The following is a 25888-nucleotide window of genomic DNA, read 5'->3' on the forward strand; positions in this document are numbered from 1 at the left end:
TTGTCACCCTGAGCACCATCAAAGCTGTCAAAAGCATGCTTTTTTCCTTTAATTTAGTAGAAACATAATTTTCTCTGGATAATCTCAAGCGTACTTCCAGTGGTGTAAACAGGATTACTGTGGGCAGCTCTAATCTAAGGAGCCAGGCTTTATTTGCAGTCGTTGCTTTGAAGTGTGTGTGTAAACATACCAAGATATGGCCAACTGAATCCCACCTTCTTAATCAAACAGTAAACAAACAGAAATGTAGCCAGTACCTTGTAAATGTATACTGCAAGTCACCAATGCACCAGTACTGTATCTGTAGTCACGAGACATTTTCTTAAGCTCTTAAAGTAAAACATTTCATTTGGTTCTGTGTTGTGAAAAGAGAGCTGAAAATGTCACACATTATCTATATAAACATTTATTGTTAGCCGTTACGAACCATTAATCACATTCTGTAAACCAGTATGGCTAAGATTAGCAAACAGCAATAGCTCTCGTTCCTTGCAGGTTCACAGGTCCACATGCACCTGCAGCACTTAAACATCTAGCTGACTAGCATGCCCTTGACTCAATGAACAAAACACTTTCAATTGAAACAACAGGTACAATACACTGAACCTTTATTTAATGTCTAATGTCACCAGCAGGCAAACTTACTGGCTTATCAAACTGTTTGTTTTAAGAGCCAGATGGCAGTTGAGAATAATGAGGGGGTAAATGTTACATTTATCTTTACTGTCAGTGTTGCAGCCTCATTAAAAAAAGGCCTGTTGAGTTCCAAGACAGCCACTGATAAAAGGCTCCTCTCAACCCAATTGAAATGTGTGTTCAATCCCTGGCACATTCAAAGTGTCCTTGGGCAAGGCACTGAAACCCAAAATGCTCCAGACGCAGCTGTCATAGTGTCTCTGTGCGCGGTAGGTAGAAAATGCTTAAAGGCACAGAATAAAGGACAGTGTGTTTGAGTCAGTCGATTTACCGAGACCGAGTATACCGAGTATACTGTCACCTTATGTTCATTAGGGTTGTGAGAATTAACTGATAGAGCATAGTATTTAATTTTTAGTATTTTAGTATGTTTTGCATGTACCGAAACAGGGACACTAAATATCGAGATAATGTTAGGCGAGCAAACTTACTATAAATCAGCTCAACCAAAAAACCACCTGACACACTTAGCTTGACAAAGTCCCATTTAGCACAAGGGAACTGGAAGCAACTGGGTGCCAGCTGGTTGTCCATCCATCCATCCATTCGCTTCCGCTTCTCCTTTTCAGGGTCGCTGGAGCCTATCCCAGCTGTCATAGGGCGAGAGGCGGGGTACACCCTGGACAGGTCACCAGTCTGTCGCAGGGCCAACACACAGGGACAGACAACCATTCGCCCTCACATTCACTCGCACATTTACACCTAATGGCAATTTGGATTTTCCAATTAACCTATCCCCACAAGTTGCATGTCTTTGGACGGTGGGAGGAAGCCGGAGTACCCGGAGGGAACCCACGCAAACACGGGGAGAACATGCAAACTCCACACAGAAAGACCCCGGCCTGATGTTGGAATTGAACTCGGGATCTTCTTGCTGTGCGGCAACAGTGCTAACCACCGTGCTGCCCTGCTGGTTGTATTCTGGTTATACTCCTAAAGAACAGGAAGGTCACTGAGTGCAAATGTAATAATTAATTGCGAATTTCTGTCTATGGAGATTTTTGACAGTTCATCACAGTTAATTGCTGTATTATCAGAAACAGACTGCACGTAATTGCTAACCTGACCCCATTCAGTCACAAACTGATAACACACTATCTCCAAATTATGGCAGGGTTTAGTAACAGTGTTGGTTACTAAGAAAAACTGAAGTAAGATAACCTAGTATACCTCTGATGCAACATTGTTTTTTGGTTTTGTTGCAAATTTGTGAAGACATCATTGTGATATTCCTCACTATCCAATCTGCAGCAAAATGTATCACAATGAAAGCCAGAAACCAAACAGCGAAAAAAGGATAAAGAACCAAGCAGAAACAGACAGCAGTGAGGACACTTCCACTGCCACCAAAATCACCCAAATCACCAGAGTACAAACATCACAACACAGAGTCCACATGGCCACAGAAACCTGAAGTGACCACAACCAACTGTGGAGACCAAGCAGCAGTAGAGACAGGAAGGATGCAGGAAGGTCTCCCTGTCATATTACAGCTGTGGCACGCAGGATTAGGACCCAAACAAAAGGTCGAACTGAAAAAGACAGCTTTATTTGCTGTGACAAAAACTCGGAATATTACAACAGAGAAAAACAAAACCGACACTGGAAACTAGGAAACTAGAAAAACACAGCACCAGAAGATCTCAGGCAAGACAGAGAAAAACAACAGCAATGAGGGAGTACGACGCGACAACGCACAGAGGAAAACACAGGACTAATCAGACAGGAAGCAAAACTGAATACACCGAACAGAGGACAAGGAACTATCAAAATAAAAAAGGAAACATAAGACTTTTACAAAGACGCAGACTTGACACTGTGACATGGAGACACGATGACTAGGGGAACAGAGGGAACATGAAACATGGAGACAAGAGGAACTAACCGTGGAACACAGGGAAGGCAGAAAACTAGAGACTAGAAACTACGCATATAACACACAGAGACAAATAGGGAAAACATGAATAACACTAAATCAAAGAATATTAATCCAGGACCTGAAACACAAATACTGGGGCACAGACGTGATTTACAGTTGAAAAAAGTATTGTGAGTGAAGTGATAATGTCATGATTCCTACCTCTAATGTTTGTTATCATTCACAGTGACGGTGTGCTGATCACGGGCTGCATTGCCAACTTACCACGAAAGGCATTTGACCAAATCAAGCAAAAAAATATCTCAGCTTTTCTAACTGCATAAATATCCAGATATTTGCAAACATTTGCAAACTGGCACAGGAATTAGTCTTTGAGTTTTGAATTTGGATTTTCTTGCTACTCTAAACTCCCCTAAAAACATAAAGAGAAAAAACTTGGCATGAAACACAACTAATGCCTCTAATGCATAGAGCCACATGTGCAGTGCTGCTGGAGCGCAACATAAAAATGTTTCACCACTTTATTTCTGCAAATGAGGAAATGGCAGATTCACATTCTGCTTAATTTAAGCTAATGGTAACTGTACACTTATGCTTTATGGTAAAATGTAAGAAAAATGAACCTTAAACTTATATGGTGCTGGTTGCCTCAGCAACAGCACAGTAAATTGAAATTCACTAGCTGGGCCGACGTTCTCATTTTAGGTTAGTAGTTAAAGGTGAATGCTTGGACATGAATTGAGCTGCGGTTGGGGAAAGGGCTGGAAGGGGACTGGCGACGGCTCCCAGGCCTGGCAGATCCCCATGTACTAAATAGGAGTGAAGAAGTTAAAGAATTGAGAACAAGGAGAGAGGGAGGGTGGGGCACGTAAACGAGAATGAACAGCTTGCAGAACTGGGTGAACCTATATAGATGACAACCGGAAGGAGGGTGTTTGGAGGCGTGGTCCCACTCCTGAAATTCCCATACATAATCTCCAATAAATGCCTATTTCTAACTGCAAATGTAAAAGCAGTAAAAGATCCTTTTATTTTTGTAGCTGAAACAGTACAATCATGAACATTGTTGCTGTTTTCTTATTCATTCTTATTAACATTGTATTTCTGTTTCTCCTATATGATTTTCAAATCTAAAGCCTTGTCATCGCCTTTTTATGGAAAACTCAAATTACAAGCTAAAAATATAACATAAATTACAAAATTACACATTTCAAATGTATGTTTTTTTTCTTCGTTAATTAAAGAAATTAAGCATCAGATAAAGAGAGGGGGCAACCATCCCACAGGGTAATAGTGGAATAGAGAGAATAGGGCTGTGAGCAAAGCCTCTTCCCACACACTACGGGTAATCAGATAAGTTACGCATGTCTCCAGCATTTTCACTCAGTTCTGAAGGACATTTACTCATCACTCTTCATGATACACAGTTCTGTGAGTCAGTGAGGAAGATGTAGGGAACATTGAGCTCAGACCAGGACTCTCAGACTGCCGTGTTTCCTTCATACTGTCTCTGTTCAAAGTGAGTAATTTCAGGATGCTGGAGACTTGTGGCCAAATTACATGAAAAGATCCTAATCGATCGTGGCCCCCGGACTACCCTCACAGCTCAGTGATGTTCCTGGGGGGATTCATTGCAGCTTACTGCTTTTACTTATTGCATTTGTACCTCTGAATCCTTTAGTGCTTCCATTTGATTTGGTTTCTCATCAGTGCACTAATAAATGTTGTAAATATCCACACTGAATGACTCCCAATCATTAGTGTAGTATTCCCATATACTACAAAGTAACTACCTATCATTGTCAAGTTTCCACTCTCTACTCGCAGGCTGTCGTTTAGCACAGAAACAGCAGCTCTGACAGGATCATTAGCAGCTAACACTTTTTAAACGAGCTCCACTAAAATTGCAAACCCAAAGACACAGACCCTGAGAACCAAAAGTGCACATACACACCGGGAGCTATATTGGATTTTTAATTGAACCGATGGTACTGGATCTATAGTCACAGACACAGGCACACACTTTTTGCACACACAAGCAGAAATCCAAAGAAACACTTCTGGTGTGTAGGTATTGCTCATTAAGTTAATCCATGATGTAAAAAAAAAATCAGCCTGTCAGCTCTGGTATGCTGCAGAACACACTCAAACTAACAAAAGAGTTAAAAGATAGAATGAATGAGACTGAGCAATTAATCACATCATATACTCACAATTATTAATTAAGGGATGATTTAACTCACACATCAGATCTTGAAAGAAATATTAAATTATAACATCTTTACTGGCGTATTAATGCTCAGTGGAAACCAAAACCACCCACCCTGTGAGGGCTGGATTCAAAGTCACACCAAAAATCAGTTGAATCTAGAATTTTAAATAAAATGCGTTATAATGTGTTATCACTGCTGTTGCATTTGTTTCATTTTGTTCATGTTTCCATTTGCAAAGATGTCCGTCATTGTTTTCTCACAGGGGAAGCACTGACGGGTGCTGGAAATGTCTCCAGTGATAAATCCAGGAAAACTGCAGTACTTCTCGTCTCCAGAGCTTAAGCGTACTGGCAGTGACATGCACATAAATCCCATCTGCACAGTTTGCTACTCGTTACTTATACGATGTTCAGCCTGTCGCTAAAAGAGATGCACTGCTTTTATTTATTTATTTTTTTAACCAGAAACACTCAATTTTATTTTAGCTCCTTCATCAAAGTATTAAAAGTAACTCGAGGTGCTTCATACAACATGCCAACAGTCTGGTGATTCTTAACTTGGCAATTACTGCACTGCTACAAATTATAGTGAGTCACTAACACAAAATGTACTTTCAAAAATTACTGTACATATGGTACATTGTATGTAAAATATATTGGCTCCTGTGAATTCTTACTGCAAGCAGTGACATTACACAACAGATTCTTTCTAGCATAATATAAACACCACACATTTGTGAGTTTTCTCTGGGGAAAAACTTGCCAACCTGACTGTGTTATTTGCTGTTAAGAAAAAAAACTGGAATAGATATAAAAGGAAAACATAGTTAAACATCTGCTGCATTAGGAAGAGAAGGAGGCTATTGTGTTTGCGGGAACATGGATGCAGTGCTTGGATCATAAAAAAGCTTAAATGCATCTGCCTCTGATGACCTTGCTGGCAAAGACATGCATGTGTGGTGTTTAAACGCTTGTATGAATTTAATACTAATGCTCAGGTTTCCTCCCACATTTGAAAGACTGTAGTCTTATTAGATCATCTTACTCCACTAAAAAAAGCTCACCGTCTGTTAAATCCAATGCATTAATCCACGTTTTTCTTCTCTGTCAAAACCTACATTACCCAAAATTCAACATGCTACAAGTTATTCGTCATGTTAGTCCAATTTAAAAAAGTGGAGATAAACATCTGCTTTCCACACACTGTCCATATAGAAGCTAATTTCTCTGCTCTCCAACTTCTTAAAGAAAAAAGTCAGAAACATAGTTTTTAAAGTACTGATTGTTTCTTTTAAAATCTAATAAACTCAGTGAGTAGCTGTATGGATTTCAACTCAGTAGTGGTGATGCCTTCCAGAAGATAAAAGAAATGCAGTGGGTGGGAACTTTGTCACAATTTGTCACAGTAGATTACTGAAAAAAAATGAGATGAACAGACATTAAATGCACTTGATCAGCAAAGTGTAAAAACACATTAATCTTCAGGGAGCCCACACTATCCAGTGAGGAAGCTTAAACCACTGAGAATCAATTTAACCTGCGTTGGTGTAGATGAACATGACAAATGGAGCACTGGAAGAGAAATCCCCAAACCGGGGGTTTCCACAGACCAACTAAGTTATCCTCTCCAAAACCCTCTGCTAAATGGATTTTTCTTTAGGTTTGGTTTTTGATAACATCCTGTAACTAGTCCAGCTCCTCCAGGATGACAAATAAAGGAGAAAATAGTACCAACCCCAAGCATAACATGAGGTTTGTGTCCCTGTTAGTCGCACAAGAAACCCAAAACTTTCCTTAAGTGATCAAATAAAAACCTTGGTCAGTTAAAACTAGGATCTCTGAAAATGGCCTGTGATGTCATCTACACATGAAAAAAAAACCCACGCACAAAGAGTACTTGCTGAGAAACAGCAATTTATATTAGATTAGCGAAGGTGCACACAGTGGGTCATAGAACTGAGCGCTATCCCAGGGGCGTAATGGATAAATCCTAATCAGAGTGATGCTCTTCTTATTGTCTGCATAAAGGACTGCTGACAAAAGCTGGAACTAGCCTAGCAATTCCTCTCAGGTGTGAGTCACCACAGTGCACAGCATAACTCAGTGACTTGAACAGAGGAAGGGAGAGGAGAATTAGGCATCACACTTAGAATAAAAAGGGAATGAGAAATAAAGGCAACTATTTCAGGAAATCTCTCATACTCTGTTGGTTACTGTCTGGCTGAGGATGAAACTCTACCCCTGACACACACACACACACACACACACACACACACACACACACACACACACACACACACACACACACACACACACACACACACACACACACACACACACACCAGAACAGAGGCCACTGTGGAGAAAATATAACAGACTTCAGATTGTGTTTTTCTCAAGTAAGTGACTCCAGTTCTTGTAATCATAGGTGCAACATGATCCAACAGTAAGGGAGACAATACAAGCAATTTATCAAACACCTGTTGAACAACCAGAACACACGTTTGCAGAACCTGTGATGTGTGTTTGATTGCTCCCCCGACCCTCAATTCCCTGCACGGCTAAGAACATCCTGGTATATTTTGCTCAAATGTTGTAATAGACAGTGATGTTTGGGACAAGGTTTTGCAATTGCCATCCAGAATTACAATTTGGGACCTCAGCTGTCCCAAATGTAAATGTTATGTAGGCAATGTTATGTTTGAGAATTCAAATGTCGGCAGTATGTAAGTAAGAACGTCTTAGTACAGAAAAAGGTAATACTCCTATGTCTGCTTGGGAACGTTTCAGTGTCTTTTAAAGAAAATGAGGATGTGATCCAGTCTCTGGAAGGGAAAACCATAAAGGTCATGTTTTTCCCGTCCAGGTGGAAAAACCTGGAAATTACATTAATGGAAGCACACATCCTTTTCAGCAGAAATGGTGGAGGCCCTGGAACGTTTGGGGGGTTACTTATAAACTGGATTAAAATGGATATATTCATAATTGTATTTCACCAACAAAATGAACTACTGTGCAAGTGCAGTCTATTTTCTAATTACATTACTGATGTCACAACCCCTCAAACCAAATAAATCAGTCTAGCAGCACGTCTGTAGCACTTTTTGTTCATCTATCTTTCACCCTCTCAGGCTCAAATGAAACTTTTTGTTGCTAATGCACAACCAAGTCCTGCAGTGGTACTTCTGAGTAAAAAAAACCTCATAGAATATGTATGTGGGGTAATCAGGTTGTTAGTTTTTAACTGTTGCAAATTGGCAACGCCTGCCTCGAGAGGGTTAAAATGTGAACAAACAGAAAAAAATACCACTGGTTTAAAATTTCACACCGTAATCTGCAATGTAAACTTTTTTTATAACTGCATTAATTCTCCTAAGTGTGGCTGACAAAAAGCAACATGACAGTGCACTTGGCTCATTAGGCAAGCTAAAGTCTGACAGGAACTGCAGCTCAGGCCAACTACAATTAACTCTTTTTGCCTCCCTCTTCTCATCCAAGGAGCTTACCAGCTTCAGCAGTTGCTACTGCAGCCAAACTGACACTGAAAAGATTTGAGAGCCAGTAACAACAGGTTTAAAGATTTCATTTATGAACTTTAACCCACATATTACATTTGTAGCCACACACAGAGTTATTTAATATACCACTACAGACAAAATTAGAAAAAATATTTGTAGGGAAAGATCATCCCGATCACAGATGGCTGGACATCACTTACAGTGAAAGTACATATTAGCTCGCAGTATCACTGGAATACATAAACCAATCCTTATAGTGATGGCAGTACATATTATAGCTAACGTTGACAGCCCCACATCACACCCCCTCCACTGGACTCCTGGGCTGCGATTGTACTGATGAGAAAATCTCTATGCAGGATGAATGTGATTACCAGGAAAACTGCATAAAACTGGGAATTTGATGAACAGCCAGAAATACAATAAACACGAAATGACCACATCAGTGGACTTTATAATAGCCCATAATATGCTTGGGTGTCACTTTGACTAAATGAATGAAGTTAGAAAGAATACAATTCAAATTCAGTGCAGTCACAATGATAAGTTTTTCCAGATTATTTATCTCCTTGAAGATTGTCTGGTTAGGAAAAACATTAGAAATGGCACAGCCATCAACTTAAGTGCAATCAGACATACAGCAGACTGCCCTGTACTGCTATGCTCCTCTGTTGTATCTGCTATGTCATGTATAAGTCGGGTAAGAGTTCATATTGGCAATAATAAGCTTTTAATACAAAAAAATGCTACAAATTATACTTGTTGAATATATAATAGTCTTCACACGGTATAATTTTCTGTCCAGTGGAAACCTTTTTTTCCCACAGGCATAAAGTGTGCAGAGATTAGTTTTGTACACTATGTACATGAAACATTTATTATAAAAGCTCATTAAATCCAACTCAGCATGAACCAGGTGTTTCAGATTAAAGTTACCCATAACATGACATTATATTATTCTAGTACATCACCACTTCAGCTTTATACTTTACAAGTGATCTGTGGCTTGTAATCCTCTTAGGAAAAATGTTTAGGCGACTTTCTTCTTGGTGGGAACATTACTACAAACAGCTTTGCGTTAGTTACAAGGTGTGACCAGATGGCTTCTTACACATAACGCTGCATCTTTAATTACCTCCTAAATGTAACAGTTTGGCCAGTGTGGGTTTTTGTGTCTGAGAGCAGACATTCATCAATCTCACTCCATAAATGTCTTTTTTTCCCAATCCACGAGCCAATGAAAGCACATGCTTATACAACTATGTGCTTTGTGTAACTTGTGAAGCAAATGTCAGAGTAATAACAACAACAGGTCTTTTTATTGCTTTTATCCAGCAAAGCAGAAATCAATGTCAGAACCATGACTGGGAAAGCTTTAAAAAGAGGAGGAAACCCAGGCTGCACATGACTGACCCTCAGTGTTGGAACCTGGTTGAAACAAATGTTGGCTTTTCAATGTTGTACAAGGAATAAGACATTTCATGCTAGATTCATGTATGAATATTAGCCAGAATTAATGTTTCGATATTAAGGCCGATCAAAAAGCCCATGTTTGTCTACATACAAGATACAAGATGTTCCACCTTTTAAAGCTGAAAGGCATCACTCAGCCTCCTCCATATAATGTAAAATAGCTCATGACTGATCTCATAAAATAACATTTGACTTGTGCATGCAAGTAATTTAAAACTTGGATTCAACTGTATTTAGGTCTGAAATGCATGCCTAAATAAAGCAGCTGACCAACAGCACGTCAGCCTGACACTGGTAACCTTCAAGAGAGCGGAGAATCCAAAGCAGACATTGACACTGGAGTGTTTTGCTTGTTTAAAAAAATAAAACTTTTAACAAACTGATAAACAGAAAAGTCAAGATCTGAGTGTCTGTGATGAACTCTATTAACTTATTGTCTAGTTAGCAATTTAGCTAGCTAGCACGTAATGAAATTTAGGTTGTATCAATGTTAACTAGCTTGGGAAGTTACTACACTACAACCCACAAGGTGAGGGTCACATGACCTAGCTGTTTTTTTCTGGGTTTGTGGGTAGGTTGATGCTTTTAAAAAAACGTGCCTTTCACTCATTGTCATCATGTCATCATTATTATTATTGTTATTATTGTTATTATCAGTAGTAGTAGCAAACTCCATTCATTGTCCTGTGTCTTCTGGATAACTTTAATAGTGCATGTCAGCTTTTTTGATCTAAAGAAATTGTCCTGCTGAACTGTATATACACATCTTGATGCATTCTCAATCATCCAGGAAAGTAAATCTCCAAAAGTTGATTCTGTTCATCTGGACGTAGCGTTTTGTGGGAGAAACGTTTCGTCACTCATCCAAGTGACTTCTTCAGTCTCAGCTGACTGCAGGTTTCCCCAACCTTATAAACAGTACATTTACATTATGACTGAAACCAGCCCACTGAGGGAACAATGGGCTGGGAGGTCAGTTCCTTAATCTTAATTATACAAATTCTCATAACCATTGATCAACAACCACTGATCAAAACCCACTGATCAAAGACCATGAGTACCATTCACAGAGAGTTCGGGAATGGCTGCAATCACAGCATTGTAAGATGGCGAAAGATGTACCCTTAGGCCCCCTCCTCGATTCAGAGATGGTCTTTCCCTTTTCACGTAAATGGCCTCCTATACTCCGCGCTCAAACCAGCGTTCCTCCCTGCAGTCAGCTGAGACTGAAGAAGTCACTTGGATGAGTGACGAAACGTTTCTCCCACAAAACGCTACGTCCAGATGAGCAGAACCAATTTTTGGAGATGTATATAGACAGTTTAATATTACTACAGTAGGAAGCCACAGGAAAATGGACAAAATCACTTCTCTTACCTGCAGCAGGAAGTCAAAAAGAGCTAGGCTTCCCCACTCTGAGTGCTGCACTCCCACGCAGGGGGCTGACCTCAGGTCTGTTTCACTCCCACAGCGAGCTTTTAGCAGTTTCTGGTAGTGAACCCAGCTGAGCTGTATTGAGTTCTGGTCATTGTCTTCATCAGAAAGGTGGTGAATATCTGGGTCCCACCACACTGCAGGTCTGGGGGTGCCATTAATGTACCTGTTGGGCAGCACGTGGCTATGAAAGGTCCTCAGAACTGCGGGGAGACTTCTGTTGAGTCCCAGCACTCTGTCCAGGTGGAAGGCGAACACTTCAATCCAGTCATCAGTGCGCTTGACCAGGGCGCAGCAGCCCTGCTGACAGCGCTCACTGTGGGTAGTTGAACGTCCACGTCCTTCTCCGTGCTGATGTGAGTTTTTCATCACGGATGGCTTCTGTGATGGATGAATACAGTTAGATAATGCTGTTCACTTTACTCTAAGACCATGCACCCATTATGATCCTATAGCCATGTATATTTAATTGTAAGGACTTCATTTACGACAAACTGAATATTTATTCAACTAGCAGATTATGACTTTTTATCCAGTAATTAAAGGATGGGACCTTTTAACATCTTTCATATATAAATGTGCCAAAGGTGGAGCTAGAGTATACATAATAATATTGTTGAATTCTTTCAAATGTAATATATTTTTCTCTCCTTTTCCATAAACAGCAGGAATCCATTATCAGACTCAAAAACCTGCTTGACTTGTGAGCACAACCATCAGCTCTTAGTTGTGTCACACTGTCACTGCATGACAATCCAGATTAATCGATGAAACTGCTGTTACTCTAGATTTTTGGTTTTGGCCACAAATCCCATGAAAAGACTGAAACAACAATATGTTATTCCAACACCTTCATTCTGGAATTAAACTGACAAAACTGACAAGTCAATAACACGACTGGGTATAAAACAAGCAACCCTGAGACAGGTAGTTTCCCCCGAGTGAAGATGGGCAGCTTTGAGTAATACTCAACATATTTGTGAAGGCTTTATTAACACGCTAGACTTGAATATAACTGTTTAATATGGTGGACAATTTATGGTATCTACACTTGTTTGTGAAGCTTTGTGAAATATTCTCTATTGTTTTGTGATAATGTTATTATGTTTGATTGCTCAGCATGTCTTAAATCCTCTACAAACTCAGACTGTGGTCTGGCACATATTTCAGTATTCTGTTTGCATGTGTTCTCTGTCACGTTATGCTTCTGTTTCTTTTCTGTTGTGAAGGCAGCGTCCTGCTGACCTTTCAGTTTTATTTATACTTTCTGCTTTGTAAGGCTGAGGCAGTCACACAAAATACTAAACTAACAACTAGTAATCAACTGAATTAAAATATGAAATAAGTATTTATAAAACCGCTTTCACCACACAAACAATGAATTCGTGTCTTTATCATATTTTTTTGCATGAATGAGCAAAATACTTTTTGTATCACTTACATGGACTTTCTAAATGACAGCACAAACCATTAAATAAATAAATAAATAACTTGTAGTACTTACTGTAATATTTTACAGTTAATCCATCATTTATAAGTATAACAGTGCTGGCATTATTTCCATTATATATGAGCTTATTAATTCAAAATAAACCATGTTTAGAAAGTAGAAAGGTCTTCAAATAAGTATTTACTGATTACTAATGCTTCATAGTGCGTAACTATATTACAAACATTTTATGCAGTAATAGGATTATAAAGTCTAACCAATTCATCCACATTTGGTGCAATAATGAGTTTTTCCAGTGAGATGACTGCGACTGTGAGACTGAGTCAAAATATACCACAGTGTGTGTGTTCAGAGAATGAAGTGCAGCAGCAGGAGTGCTGTTTTAAATAGTTCTAGAGAAGAATAGCTGCTCTTTGGTGCAGAATAACATGCCTCACACAGTATCCGGCTTCGATTACACATGCACAGCGCTAAGATGCATTCACTGTTGGTTTTTGCAGAATTCAGCATCTCATCCTGTCACCCAGGCATGTCGTCACCACTGACCCTGTGTGTCTCAGGAAGTGTGACAAGGATGGCACAATATTCAAGGCCAACACAATACGGGCTGACAATCTCAAGCAGTATTCAGCTTACATTGCCAAATTACACCTTTGGCTTGTTATGGTCATATCAGAGCAGCGCTCTTTCACCTGCTTTCACCTCATCTGTGTCAGTCTGTGAGGCGTCTGCATTATGTGATTGAAAAAGTAGGAAACAGCTTTTTAACATTGAGAAGTGTTTTCAACTTAAAATTACAGTCAGCAATACAACACACCTGCTGGTCTGCTGGAGCATCCAGTGCCACTTGGAGCACCTGTCCGTGTCCCGGCATCCTGGTCTTGCTAACCACCTCGCCCTTAGCGAGGAACTCCATCTTCAGGATGTCTTCCCTGCTGAACCAGGGAAGGCGGTGCAAGTCGGCCCTGATCCTTCTGCGGTCGCTGTCTGGGAAGTCCTGCTCTGTAAAGCTTTGACACCAGTCGATGTCATCTTCCATCACAGCGACCTCTGGTTTGGACAAAGCCTTTCTGTTGGCCAGTGATCCCGGGATCTTTTTCGCATCTGAGGGATCCTCAGAGAGATTACGGTGTTTTATGAAATATCCAGCGGGCTTTTTAACAGCCTGCACATTGTCTGATTTCAGATTGCGTTTTGTTGGTTGTTTGTGTTTTTTTAAACCCAGGTGTTGTTGTGCTATCTTTGCACTTGTATGGCTGCCATGTATCTGTTTGTCTGCATTCCTGTTTGTGTGTCTAAACCAAAATTTGGCTGCCTGTCTATCTGCAGCTCCTGTCTCACTTTCTATGGGATCTGCTGAAGCATTCTTTTCAAGATAAATATATGTTTGTGTAGCTTGCGTTGCCACAGCACTGTGGTTGCTTGGTTTAATTCTGTGCTTTGGCAGCATGTTGTTGTCCTTAAACTCTGGATGGGGACGGTGATGACTGGCTGGCTGGCTGACGCCTGCCAGCTCTTTTCTCTTGGAGGCAATGCCTTTGCTTTTGTGTTTATTTCTTTGTATGTCAGCGCGACGTCTCTCTTTGATGCTGTTTTTGTCATTGCCAGCAGCGTCCCCGAAAGGTTTAAGTGGCACAGAATGTTTAGATGTCTCTCTTCTACTGCTGCTTCTCAAGCTCCTGCTGTACATGTGAGTGAGTGGCTGCTGGAAGCCAGCAGCTGGAAGGGTCTCCACAATCCTGTTCCTGGACCTGAACTCCCCCGTAGAACTCAGGGCCCGGGACGACCTCCAGGCGATGTGAGCGGGTGGTGAAGGGAGTGGCAGGGTGACTGTCATCACAAAGATCATGAGGAAGAGAAGGAAAAGAGGGGTAAGAAGTAGGATCCATTTGTGACCACACCAGAGTTTGGACCACACTCGCCAGGCCTGTGGTTAAAAAACAAAACCAAACACAAAAACAGATAAAAAGAAACAGAAGTTAGAGGGAGAGTGAGAGACCAATGATTATAATGGAGAGGGAACATAAAAATCAAAGATAGCATCTGCAATAAACAGACTGGAGTGCTCAGTGCTCCTGCGGGGTCTTTCTCCTGGCATGTAGAAAACAAACTCTACAAGGGAAAGCTGAAAAACAATCTGATGTGGGCACACAGCTCGGGTCGGTTGCATGAGATCAGAATAGTGACCTCTGAGTCATCAGTTTACGTGAGAGGAATAATCTGGAATTTTGTAGCACAGAGCCATCAGCACTGAAACGTCCTGTGCATGCTGCACAAACATGAATGTGTGAGGAGCAGAATATAAAGAATATAAAGCTCGTGTCAGGCGGCTGCATTTTTCCAGTAGCTTACAATTGCATTGGACCTATCCAGCTGAGACCAATACAGCTGTGGCATGCCCATTGCCTGTGCCCAGCAAGGATGGAAAAGCCGTATTCCTCACAATGTGCTCTCACTGCCCCAGTACGACTTGTGGTGTTCTTGCTGAAGGCTCTGTCAAAGTGATTTTGTCGCAGAGGTGCTAGCCCTTTATTTACTGTAGACTGCACTCCTTCTATTTGCTTTTAAACAGCAAAACTATAACTCCATGACGCTGACATTCAAATAATAGAGCTGGAATTGGCCCTTCCAATGATTTATCGTCCAATTTTTCAAGGGGTTGTGTTGCAAGAAGTCTCTGTAGCAGCATTTGTTTTATTTGACAGATCTGAGCTGAAACTCGAAATAAAATTGTTTGAGAACAGGATGGTAGCTCCTCTGCAGACAGGGTGGCCTACCAGTGGAAATATTAAGAAGCTAAGTGGCAGAGGATGCATACAGCACTTTTCCCATCACCAAAACTTCCTGCAACTGTTGGATTAACCACACAGCTCCATCCGAATACCACACTTTCCCCCCACCTGTAAGTAAAGCCATATGTGAATGCTGCCAGGTTGACCCAGATAACTGCTCTGTCCCTGCCTGCTCTCTCGCTCGCTCCCTCCCTTTGCATCACCTTCATTTTTTTCTGCATTCAGGTGAAGGAATGTTTCAGACCCTTGAGATCTCTTCCTCATCTCAAAGCCTCTTAACAACATGCCCAGATTCCTCCACCTGTGAAAGGGTTCCATTATTCTTGTCCTGGACTGGACGGCCTGAATCAGGCTGCCTGTGCTGACAGAGCCTGTACAAACTACCCAACAGTACCAGTGTGAGACTTGGAGCGTCAGACTTATATAGATATATTCATCTACCGCTCAAAGACAATTTTTAATGCTGTAGTTAACAGTGTTAAAGAGACTACAGTATATTATAGTAGCCACACATTCAGTCCAGAATTGATCAAATGTGCTACATGGAGAAATTGAATGTCACTGAATCATTAGTGTGAGACTCTGCTGAATTACTTTAAATAAATGAGATCATTACTGAGCAGACTGGCAGCGTTTACTGACCTCTTAATGCCTTTTTATATTTCACGCTAATGGATTGGATTTCACAGCAAATCTGCAGCTCGCCTGCCTCAGACACTTTCGAGCAGGACTGCTCTGACTGAAAACTCACCTTAACCTTCGTTGTAAAGAGGTTTAAATAGTTACTCCAAGTCAATAATACAGATCCTTTATCCATCCATTTATTATCTGAAATGTTTATTTAACCAATCAGATGCTACTGCTATTTGCAGTCCCACTAACACTTTAATCTTTAACTGGTTGGTCAATTGTTAGATAGCTTAAAAATATCAAAAAATATTAAGAAATTCACAATCATAATATTTTAACTATTAATACAAATCCTCAAGTAATACAGAAATAGCTTATCTGAAATGTTCAAATTCATTCAACTCCAATGTTCTATGATGTTTTTAAATACACAATACAGATGTATGACATACCAAGATGGTGCATTATATTATTTTTAACTTACACAGAACTGGTTGAAATCTTTGGCGTCTATAAGCTGTAAAAACTTGAGATTTTAAGATATATTCATGTAGTCTGTGATTTTGCGAATCTTTATGGCATCATTGTGATGTTGTCGGGTGACAGATTGCACAGCACTTTAATACGTTACTCAATATGGTTTCTTGAAATTCTTTTCAAGGTCAACTTTGACCTTAGGGCAGTACCAATGAAGGTCAAGGTCAAATGTTTAGCCAACCTAGGTACCTAGGTATGTCCCTCGCGGCCTAGTCTATTTTTAAGTTTGAAGATGATCAATAAAATATTATGGGTAATATATAGTTTTTAACCTATCCCCACTGTCCAAAGACATGCAGTTGGTGGGGATTTGTTAATTGGAAACTCTAAATGGTTGTGAGTGCAAAGGGTTGTCTGTGTCTATATGTTTGCCCTGCGACAGACTGGCGGCCTGTTCAGGGTGTACCTGGCCACTCGCTCTAAGACAGCTGGGAGGACTCCAACCCCGCGCGACCGTGAAAAAGGATAAGCAGAAGCAAATGAATGGATGGATAAAGTTTTTATTGATTTTCAAATTTGGTGGGACCTTGGCCGGATTTTCATCTTAGTTCAACCTATCACTGGTATCTACATCACATAAAATGTGAACATACCTTCACAACTGTGGCCGTTAACCTGCTAACAAACAAAACTTTTTTTTGGTCAAAAGACGAGAGCGCATCCAGAAGACAACTGCATTCTGCTGCTACAACAACTCTTTGCAAGCACCTACACAGAGTGATGATAAAACTGAGTGTCTGCTGACCCCAGCAGCAACCAGACCCTGAACTTAAACAGGTAACCAAAGCAACGACTGTTTCTAACTGTACATTTTTCTCAAGTAAAATCACTTTACTTTAAAGTCTCTTTGTGCTCGTTTTCATCTTTGATTTGTGCTGTCGGCTTTGTGTTCTTACCCTAAATACTAAAGAGAAAGATCACACGTGACCTCATTAGGATAAGGATTTGTAATGGTGTGTGTAACTGTAGCCTATCGGTTTATATTGTCAAATGGTAATTATGAGACAGTGTGTTTCAGGTTTCAGTAAAGTACGACATAATTTTTTAGGAAAGTGTTCTGTGTAATACATTCGTTTTTTTGAGTAACAACCCCAACACTGACCACAACAAATAGGTGAAATACTCCCAACATTAGACATTACATTCATGCAGATTTATTACATGCCGTGTTGTCATTGATGTGCTGCTTAGTGATGGTGGTGACTCTCAAGTGGAGCCAGTGACAATCCATTGAGAATCAAATTAATAAGTGACGTTCCCAGTTCCCATCCCCACTCCTGTATACAATTTATGAAGCTAAACTGCACAAAGTCAGTTTTTCAGCTAATGACTGAATTTGATTATAATACTGAACTATTAAATCTAACATGATACCTTCATAGTACCATATAAATGAACTTTATTCAAGTTCAACATTGATTTTTAATTTAGTTCCACCTTGGTCTTCTTCCGCTACTGAAGAAAGTATGTGGCTCTTTTTCCTTCCTAATTCTTCAGCCTGTCTGCTGTGCTGAGCAGGTAGTGTACTGTACCGTGGCCGTTTGAAGCTTTTTCACAGAAAAAAGTTGCCTGCTGCTTTGAGAAATTAAGTCTGTGAAAAAGTGCTCAGTGTGATACCGACAGTAGACTTCAGACTATAAAAAACCAAACCGGGAACTGAGAGAGATAATCATTTGCAGTGAGTGTGCCACTAAGTGAAAATACTCTTACTGTTTCTAGTCATGTAAGCCATTACTAATCTTTTAATGCACTTCACACATAATACAAACACAATACATTTTGGTCAGTTTAAAATTGTACTTTCTTCTTATGCACATAGTGTTTCCTAATAATAATAATTTCTAATGTGTTTTCATTGTAGTCCAATGAAATATCCCACCAACAGCCTGCATTAACTCATCAGTGACAACTCCCCCACCAAGGAAAAGCAGTATAGTAGTCACAAGTGCCATCCTGTTATTGTGGCAGGTCAAGCTGAAAAATGTCTTTATCATTGAATTTCATTTTAGCCACTGTAAGACTCACACGACACTGCCACCATCAAGACAAATTTTTAACTGCTAACAGTTTACAGGATTCTTATTTAATACAATCAACCTGGCTCTGCAGTGACTTTAAACTTTGTGTTTCAAATTATAGCTCAAATTATGACCTTGCATTGAAGACACAAGGTGATAGCATTCCATATGCAATACTACAGCCCCACACAACACACACACACACACACTCCTCTGCGTTAGCAGTTACTTTGGCTGAGATTTGCTAATTAGTGTCCATTCGTGTGCAGCCTAGCATAGCTTGATGTGAATATGCCAACAGTGGAGTGTGCTGTTGCCTTCAGCACCTCTCTATAGCATCCAAAGATGCCAGGCTTTTTAAATGTTTAGAATGAGAGGGGAGGGAAAACTCACTGCATGAGTCACGTGATGTGGTTGGCTGTACTTTTGACTGTGCTATCATGCACTTTGACCCACAGAATAAATACTTTGAAAGAAAGAACTGGAAAAACACAATGAATAAATATACAGAGTGGTGAGAAGCCGCGCACACACACACACACACTCACATGCGTATGTAAGCCTTTTCTGCCGCGATAAGAATCACAAACCCCTAAAGACCTGAGGTTATAGAGTCTAACTCAATGTAGCGTTTTGTTTGTGCTTTCAAAGAGAAAAATGACACTATTACTGCCAAGCTAAAGATATTTTACACTTGTTATCTTCCCAGTTTTCTTTTTTCTCTGACAGGTTATTTGTGTCTGCAGTCCTGCCTCTTTGTCTGGCTCCACTCTTCTTCCTCCGCTGCTTTGACAGCAGCCCTAGGGCCAGCAGTTTCTCTCTCCACTACAAATGAAATGAAACCGGTGTCCACGGTTACCAGAGTTCAGGTACGCATAGCTCCCGTAGATTCAAAACAGGTCACCAGGTGCAGGCACAAAGCAGCATGCAATGTGGATTTAATGCATTAAAGCATGGTGGGAAGCAGTGAAAGCAGTTTAGAGATATTTCAGTCTAATGAGGAAACTTCAAATTTTCCTTTGTGATGACGTTTTAAATTACCCTGAACCATTCCTTAGGTATGCTGCTATCGGCTCAGGCTTTTGTTTTTCAAAACTTCAACATCATCTGATAAAGAATAGACCCTTTCAAAATATGGAAACAACAAACATGTTCGACACCCTGTCAAGTCAAACCAGGCTATGAAGGAGGAGATGCTAGCCTCTGGTGATGTGCGGCACAGATGTAAAGAAATGACTCTAACAAGCATTGCTAGCTATTCTCGTAAATGCACTTCTTAGAACAGGAAAAGTAAACAGTGGATGAAAATGACTGATTTCCATCCAATTAAAATATTTTTGAGTGACGATATTTGTGAAGCTCCTGAAATGAGATACAAGTTTAGTTTACTTCACTTCAAATTAAGTGTTAAGCAGATATTTTATACTTGTATGCAAAAAACTGCCTGCACAGCTTTTGTCCATATAGTTGACTTATGCTGTGTCATTACTATTGCACTGCAATACTGCTGTGGCACCTTGTGTCAATAGATTATCATTTCATATCATTGTGTCATCACTGAAAGTCGGTCATTGGAAAAGACTGGCCCTTTATTTATTTACACTTATAAATGCAGTTGCCTGCAAGCATCAATAAAACGTTCAGATGATATAATGAAGATATGCTGCCCAATAGGGCAGGGCAATATGGCCAAAAATATTTATCACGATATATATTTGAAGATTTGCGAAACGATATGACTGACACTATAATTGACGCAAGACAAAATGCTTTACAACTCCACAACTTTGTTAGTGCAAAAAAAACCAAGCAGCTATTTATATTAGTTTAGTTCATTAGTTAGTTCCCCCCAGCATTTGCTGCTTTTGTCATAAGGCGTGCAGCTATTTAAAGTACGCCGATTGTTTGTTGAGTCCGCTTCTTTGGTCTCACCACCTCGCTAGTTGAAGCGGACGCCTTTTCACATGCTTTAGCAGCTTTGTTGTACTCCAACAAGTGCTTCTGCTTCAAATGATGAAATAGGCTTGCGGTGTTTCCTCCCTTCGCTACGACGGCCTGCTTGCTTGTTCTACAAAAAATTGTGCTTTGGTGGGTATCTGACGGAAGAAAACCAAACCACTTCACACCACTGAAGTTGCACAATTTTTACAAACCAGTTCTGGTTCATCTGTTTCATTCAACGATCCGCTTTCGCCCTTTTCTCTGTCGCTGCCATGCTTTTTCTGAGATGTGTGTACGAAAGGTACTGCGCATGCGCATTTTACCCATATTCTGTTGCGATATTTCATTTTCTTATCATTGCCTAACATTGTACCGGAATTACCGTGAAAGGTATAATATGGCCTACCCCTACTGCCCAATCCTATCAACCTGTCTGCAATATATCCAAATGAAACTAAATAATTTTGTGGTTTTCACCTACTAGAGGACAGCAATACAAAGGGAGTCATCTTTTAGCACAACGCACAAAGGGGGGAATTTAGAGAACAGCGAATTCATCATGTTTCATCTCTCTTATCTGCTAAGAGTTTATCGCTAATGTAAACTGGAGTCATCTGTATTAAAGCACTACAAAGTGTTCTGCATCTGCATGTGTGTTTGCAGAATGATATCATGGTTTAGCGGACATATTATGCTTTTGATTTTTCTGTTATATCCTGCAACACTGGTGGATGTTCATATGAAACATGGCCAGAGTTTCAAATAAAGTCCAAGTAATCCCTGTGAGCCAAAAGCTCAGGATTTGGACTTCTCCTAAAACTCTGTTTCAGACAGCTATTTTTGTTCTTGGCTCTATGTGATGTAATACAGAGAGGATGTCGCTGTTATGGTCATCTCAGGCACTGAGCACAGAAAACCTATAAAACCTGATGTTCAAACTTTGTGTTTGTGAGAGGCAGCCAATCAGATTATAACTGGGGACGGGAAAGGAAACTCAAAAAAGCTTATTACAAAGGATGAACTAAGAAGATGAATCATTTTGAAGTCTTAATCATGAAAAGCTGGTCTAGTAAAGTCCAGGAATAAAGACTGTGGCAAAGTTGTTGTTGTTGTTGTTGTTGTTGTTGTTGTTGTTGTTGTTGTTGATGATGATGATGATGATGATGATGATGATGATGATGATGAAGAATAATTAGTCCCCTCTAAGTAGATTTGTGACTAAAAGATGATATGTTGTTTATTTAATATCTGGCAGCTTCATATCTAACCCTCCACATGTATGTATACCTCTTACCTGCTCTGACAGGCCAGGTGTGCCACTATCTGACAGCTCCTGGCTCATTTCCCCTTTCTTTTCTTTTTAATATCACTTCTTTTCTTCTCTTCCTGCTCAAAGCTGACGGCGAGGTATGCAGCATTAGGTCAAGACACGCAACAGGTGCTGCAGCCAGCCAGCCTCAGGAGAGAATGGAGAAGAAAGGAGGTGAGAATGTCTGGACCCAGAAACCTGTCTCATTTCACCGTCTTCTCTATGGCACCTTTTATCAGTGTGTTTAAAGAGACAGGGCAAGACACAACAGAATAAAAGTCTTGACAGAGCAGTGTGCTGGCAGAAGTGGATGTGCTGTTTCCAAAAGTGTGTTTAACTGTGAGACAAAGTCAGCAGAACAGTGCAATTACAGGTAAACTCTAACATACCAGATGGATGTCCTCACATTAACAAACGGAAACTGGCCATCAGGTTGGAAGAGCATTAGCTAACCATCTGTGCTGTAGTTAGTGTGACATGGCTCAAAACAAATACACTTTGTGATTTACTAACAGAAGGGTAGACTCAGTACACTTCTGTTACACCTAATGAGGGTAAGGAGGGGTATATTTGGACTTAGTGCTATAAAAGGGAAAAATTAGCCAGAAATGACCACCTTACTGGACATACACCAGTCAAATCATACCCAAAGCAGGAAGGTCCTCTTGTGTTACCGTCCACATGTTTGATCAGTATCACAGTTTTAATAGAACTCTTTCAGTTACATCATTCAGTTACTAGTTTATTTATTCTTCACAGAGGATTTTCTTAAACTTAAAATATTATTCAAATGAAAAATACAAAAAACAGTTTGGAGTTGACTGCTAAGTCAGTCATGCACAAGCCTTCACTGCAAGATTTCTGCAGACAGGGACGAAGAGAGCCCCCCCAGCAACAGCAGACTAGCACAGTACCTTGGGGCAAGCAACAAAGTCTCAAAGTCAAGAGTCAAAAGCACAAACTGTTCATAATCCTTTCACACGCTCACCTTGTGAGTCTGGGCTAAGCTCTCTTTCATTCATTTTTACTCAGACTGCACCAAACAGCTCCTAGCTTCAGCTTTTAAGAAGGGGAAACACAGCAATGCTGTGAAGGCAATGGTTGTGCTTATTATGAAACAGATAAAACGAGTGCTTCACAGTAAAAAGGGACAGATTTAGAATTAACTTAAAACTCTATTACATTAGAATTAGAATCACTGCTGAACCTGAAAAATTAAGTGAAAAATGAAAAACAAAAAACGGTTTGGAGTTGACTGTTAAGTTAGTCATGCAGTCAAATGAACCAGTGAGGGTTGCTGCAAACGGATCCAAAAGTGAATCGGTTTGCACACATAGGTGTTGCCACATAACTGTGCAAACTACAGGTGACTGCAGCCCTCTGTAGTAAACAAAGCAAGGCAACCAATGCTAGTCCTGTTTGATTGACCGTTTGGCTAGCACTAGTATAAAATAACTGACGGAAATCAAGATCAAAAATTACAAATGCTACAAATTAGGGAAAGTAAATGTGGCTCGAGGCCGTAATTAACTAAGGCTCTGAAATCCTCATTGGGGACTTTATTATTAGTTATTAAGCTCTTGACTTTGAACTACAAACGGCAACACCATGGCGAAAAAGAGGTATAAGGAGGTATAAGGATTCATCCTCAAAGATTTCATGTCTTGAACAAATGGCATTTCAGTCCCTGCAGAGTAAGGTGGGATCAAAGGTCGGGAGAGATGCAAAGCACAATTTTTATATACGTATATATATATCTAAACAACCAAAAAAGAATAAAAGTCAACATCTATAAAACATATCTACCAATATACATCCAAGTTATTTGATAATTGTTATCCCAGCTGTTTAAGCTGCATGAGTACTTGAAATTTTTTACTGCTACTATCTTCATTCCATTCTGTTGAGCTGTTTTATTCCAAATGTGGTGCTTCAAGGTCAAACGGAGTGTGGAATTAAGTAAAGCTGAGTGCACTTTGATTTAAATGTACAACAGAGCTGAAGTCTTCATTAATCATTAGTGTTATAGTCTAGCAATTAAACATTTATATAGAGAAGTACAGAAAGAAGCAACTCTATGATGTTGTTGTATAATGAAGTGATACTAACGGGAAAAGAAGGTTTAACAGCGTATGAATGATAAGAAGCTGGCATCAGGGCTTTAGAGAGTTTGAATGAGCCAGCATCTGAGATTGGTTTAATAGAGCTATCAAAGCTGGAATTATGTTTGAAATTTATGAGGTCAGAAGGTCTCTGTCTGTGCCAGCTTCAATTATAAGAAAGAAAAGAAAAGAAAAACCAAAAACACACACGAATACACACATCATCCCCTCATAAACACACACACACACACACACAAACACACACACACACACACACACAAGCAAAGAATAACTCCCCGTCTGGATCAAAGTGGATGGAGAGACTAAAAAAAATAACGAGTTAATTCAATCTGGATTAATTCAATCAGAGAGACATCAAATCTTCAGAGACACAGATATATCGCGCGTGTTTATGTGCAACATCAACTAACTAACAGCCAAGCGTCAACACAAAAGATACAGCTTGCCACTTCATAACACCCGGTTTGGACTGGTATCCTTTAATATCAGTGTTAAATTAATTGGATGTGCGTTCAGAGGCCAATTACATTTGTGCAATGCTCTTACAAAGAGTTCACCTTTACAAGCAAATACACATCACTGGCTGATTCCCAACAAGAACACGATTATCTGTACAGGTTGCTGCTGCAGGATAAACAGTGAGGATAAAATTAATTTATAAAATACCTAAGTTTAGTTTCACAGATAGGATATTAGAAAGCCTGAGTGATCTCTGCTACGAAAGACATGAAACAGCCTCAATTCACCAACAATCAAAAACAGAGACCTGCATTTATCACTAGCCATTTCAAAGCTTAATTCAGTATGCGTTCAGCCACAGCAGTCAGGGTTCTTCAACTTTGCTGTCTGCTGACAAATTCTAAGGTGTTGCCAAACATTGTTTAACAATTCTCATTCTATCTGTAGCTGGTTTTGAACTTTGTGTCATCCTTTCCAAACGGTTGCCTGAATAAATCCATGACTAAACTCATACCTGACTTGGACGAAGCATCAAAGAATTTTGTATTTTGGCTCACAAAACACAAATGTTACCTCAAAGTTAGTGTTGATTACCTCTGCAAAAATACAAACAGCCTGAATGAGTCAGAAGAACTAAAACAGGATTTAAAAGAAGTTAATTTAAAAAATGTAAGCAGTATCATAACCAATGTTGGGACACAGTTTACTTTGTTTGACTGATGATCACTAATCACGGAAGCCCAAATCATTACAGCTCTCACCTACATAGCTACTCTGACTTCGCCAAACAAGGTGAGTGGACAGTGGTCCAAGAACGCCCTAAGACCATTAGATTTAACATTAGATATTTTCAGAAGAAACACAGTTTTCAATTCTGTGCAGGTTGGGAGAATTAAAGCTACGAGTACTAGCTTTTTTTAAATGGATGAGATAAATGATAACGAATTAATGAATAAAATGAATGACAATAAATAAATGAAAAGAAATGTTATAATTTGAATAATTAACCTTTATTTAACCGGGAATGTCTTATTGTGTTACTGGTAAGGTAGGTTAAATTAGCCTACAACATGCAATACCACATCGAAGGCTGCTGGCCTCTACCTGTGCTCCTGTACTGCTGTGCTGCTGTACTACTGTATGACCTTAGACTCTAATGATAAAAAGAAGTTCAGATTGTAGATCTTACAGAGAAAAGAATTGGATTTGGCTCAGCTTTACTTTATTCAATAATGATCCATTAAAATATGGCTGGATAAGTGTTGATTTCAACTTATGACTGACTCAGGACATCTCATATAAAAACCCTGCCCAAGTGGTGATGAAGAACAGCATGCCGTGACAGACTATATGTAGTTTAAAACCAGCTGAGACTTTGAATGTTTTTAGCATGTCCAGTCTGCTGTTTTTGTTTAGA

The 25888-nt window shown here is 39.8% G+C and overlaps 1 protein-coding gene across 6 annotated transcripts in view; it reads right to left on the reverse strand.

Annotated features, from left to right (window-relative positions):
• Positions 1-25888, reverse strand: part of gask1a (golgi associated kinase 1A) — a 70469-nt gene that overhangs the window by 24312 nt on the left and 20269 nt on the right. For 3 of the 6 annotated variants that reach the window (XM_080897223.1, XM_080897226.1, XM_080897227.1), the window contains exons 2-3: positions 13480-14589; positions 11156-11593 (exon numbers count right to left, since the gene is read on the reverse strand). In XM_080897223.1, the coding sequence (XP_080753349.1) occupies positions 11156-11593; positions 13480-14589 (1548 nt within the window). Of the gene's footprint in view, positions 1-11155; positions 11594-13479; positions 14590-21591; positions 21608-25888 lie in introns of those variants that run through there. The other 3 variants (XM_080897225.1, XM_080897224.1, XM_080897228.1) reach the window with 2 other exon arrangements.

This window comes from Rhamphochromis sp. 'chilingali' (genome assembly GCF_963969265.1).
Source record: "Rhamphochromis sp. 'chilingali' genome assembly, chromosome: 11".
NCBI lineage: Eukaryota > Metazoa > Chordata > Actinopteri > Cichliformes > Cichlidae > Rhamphochromis > Rhamphochromis sp. 'chilingali'.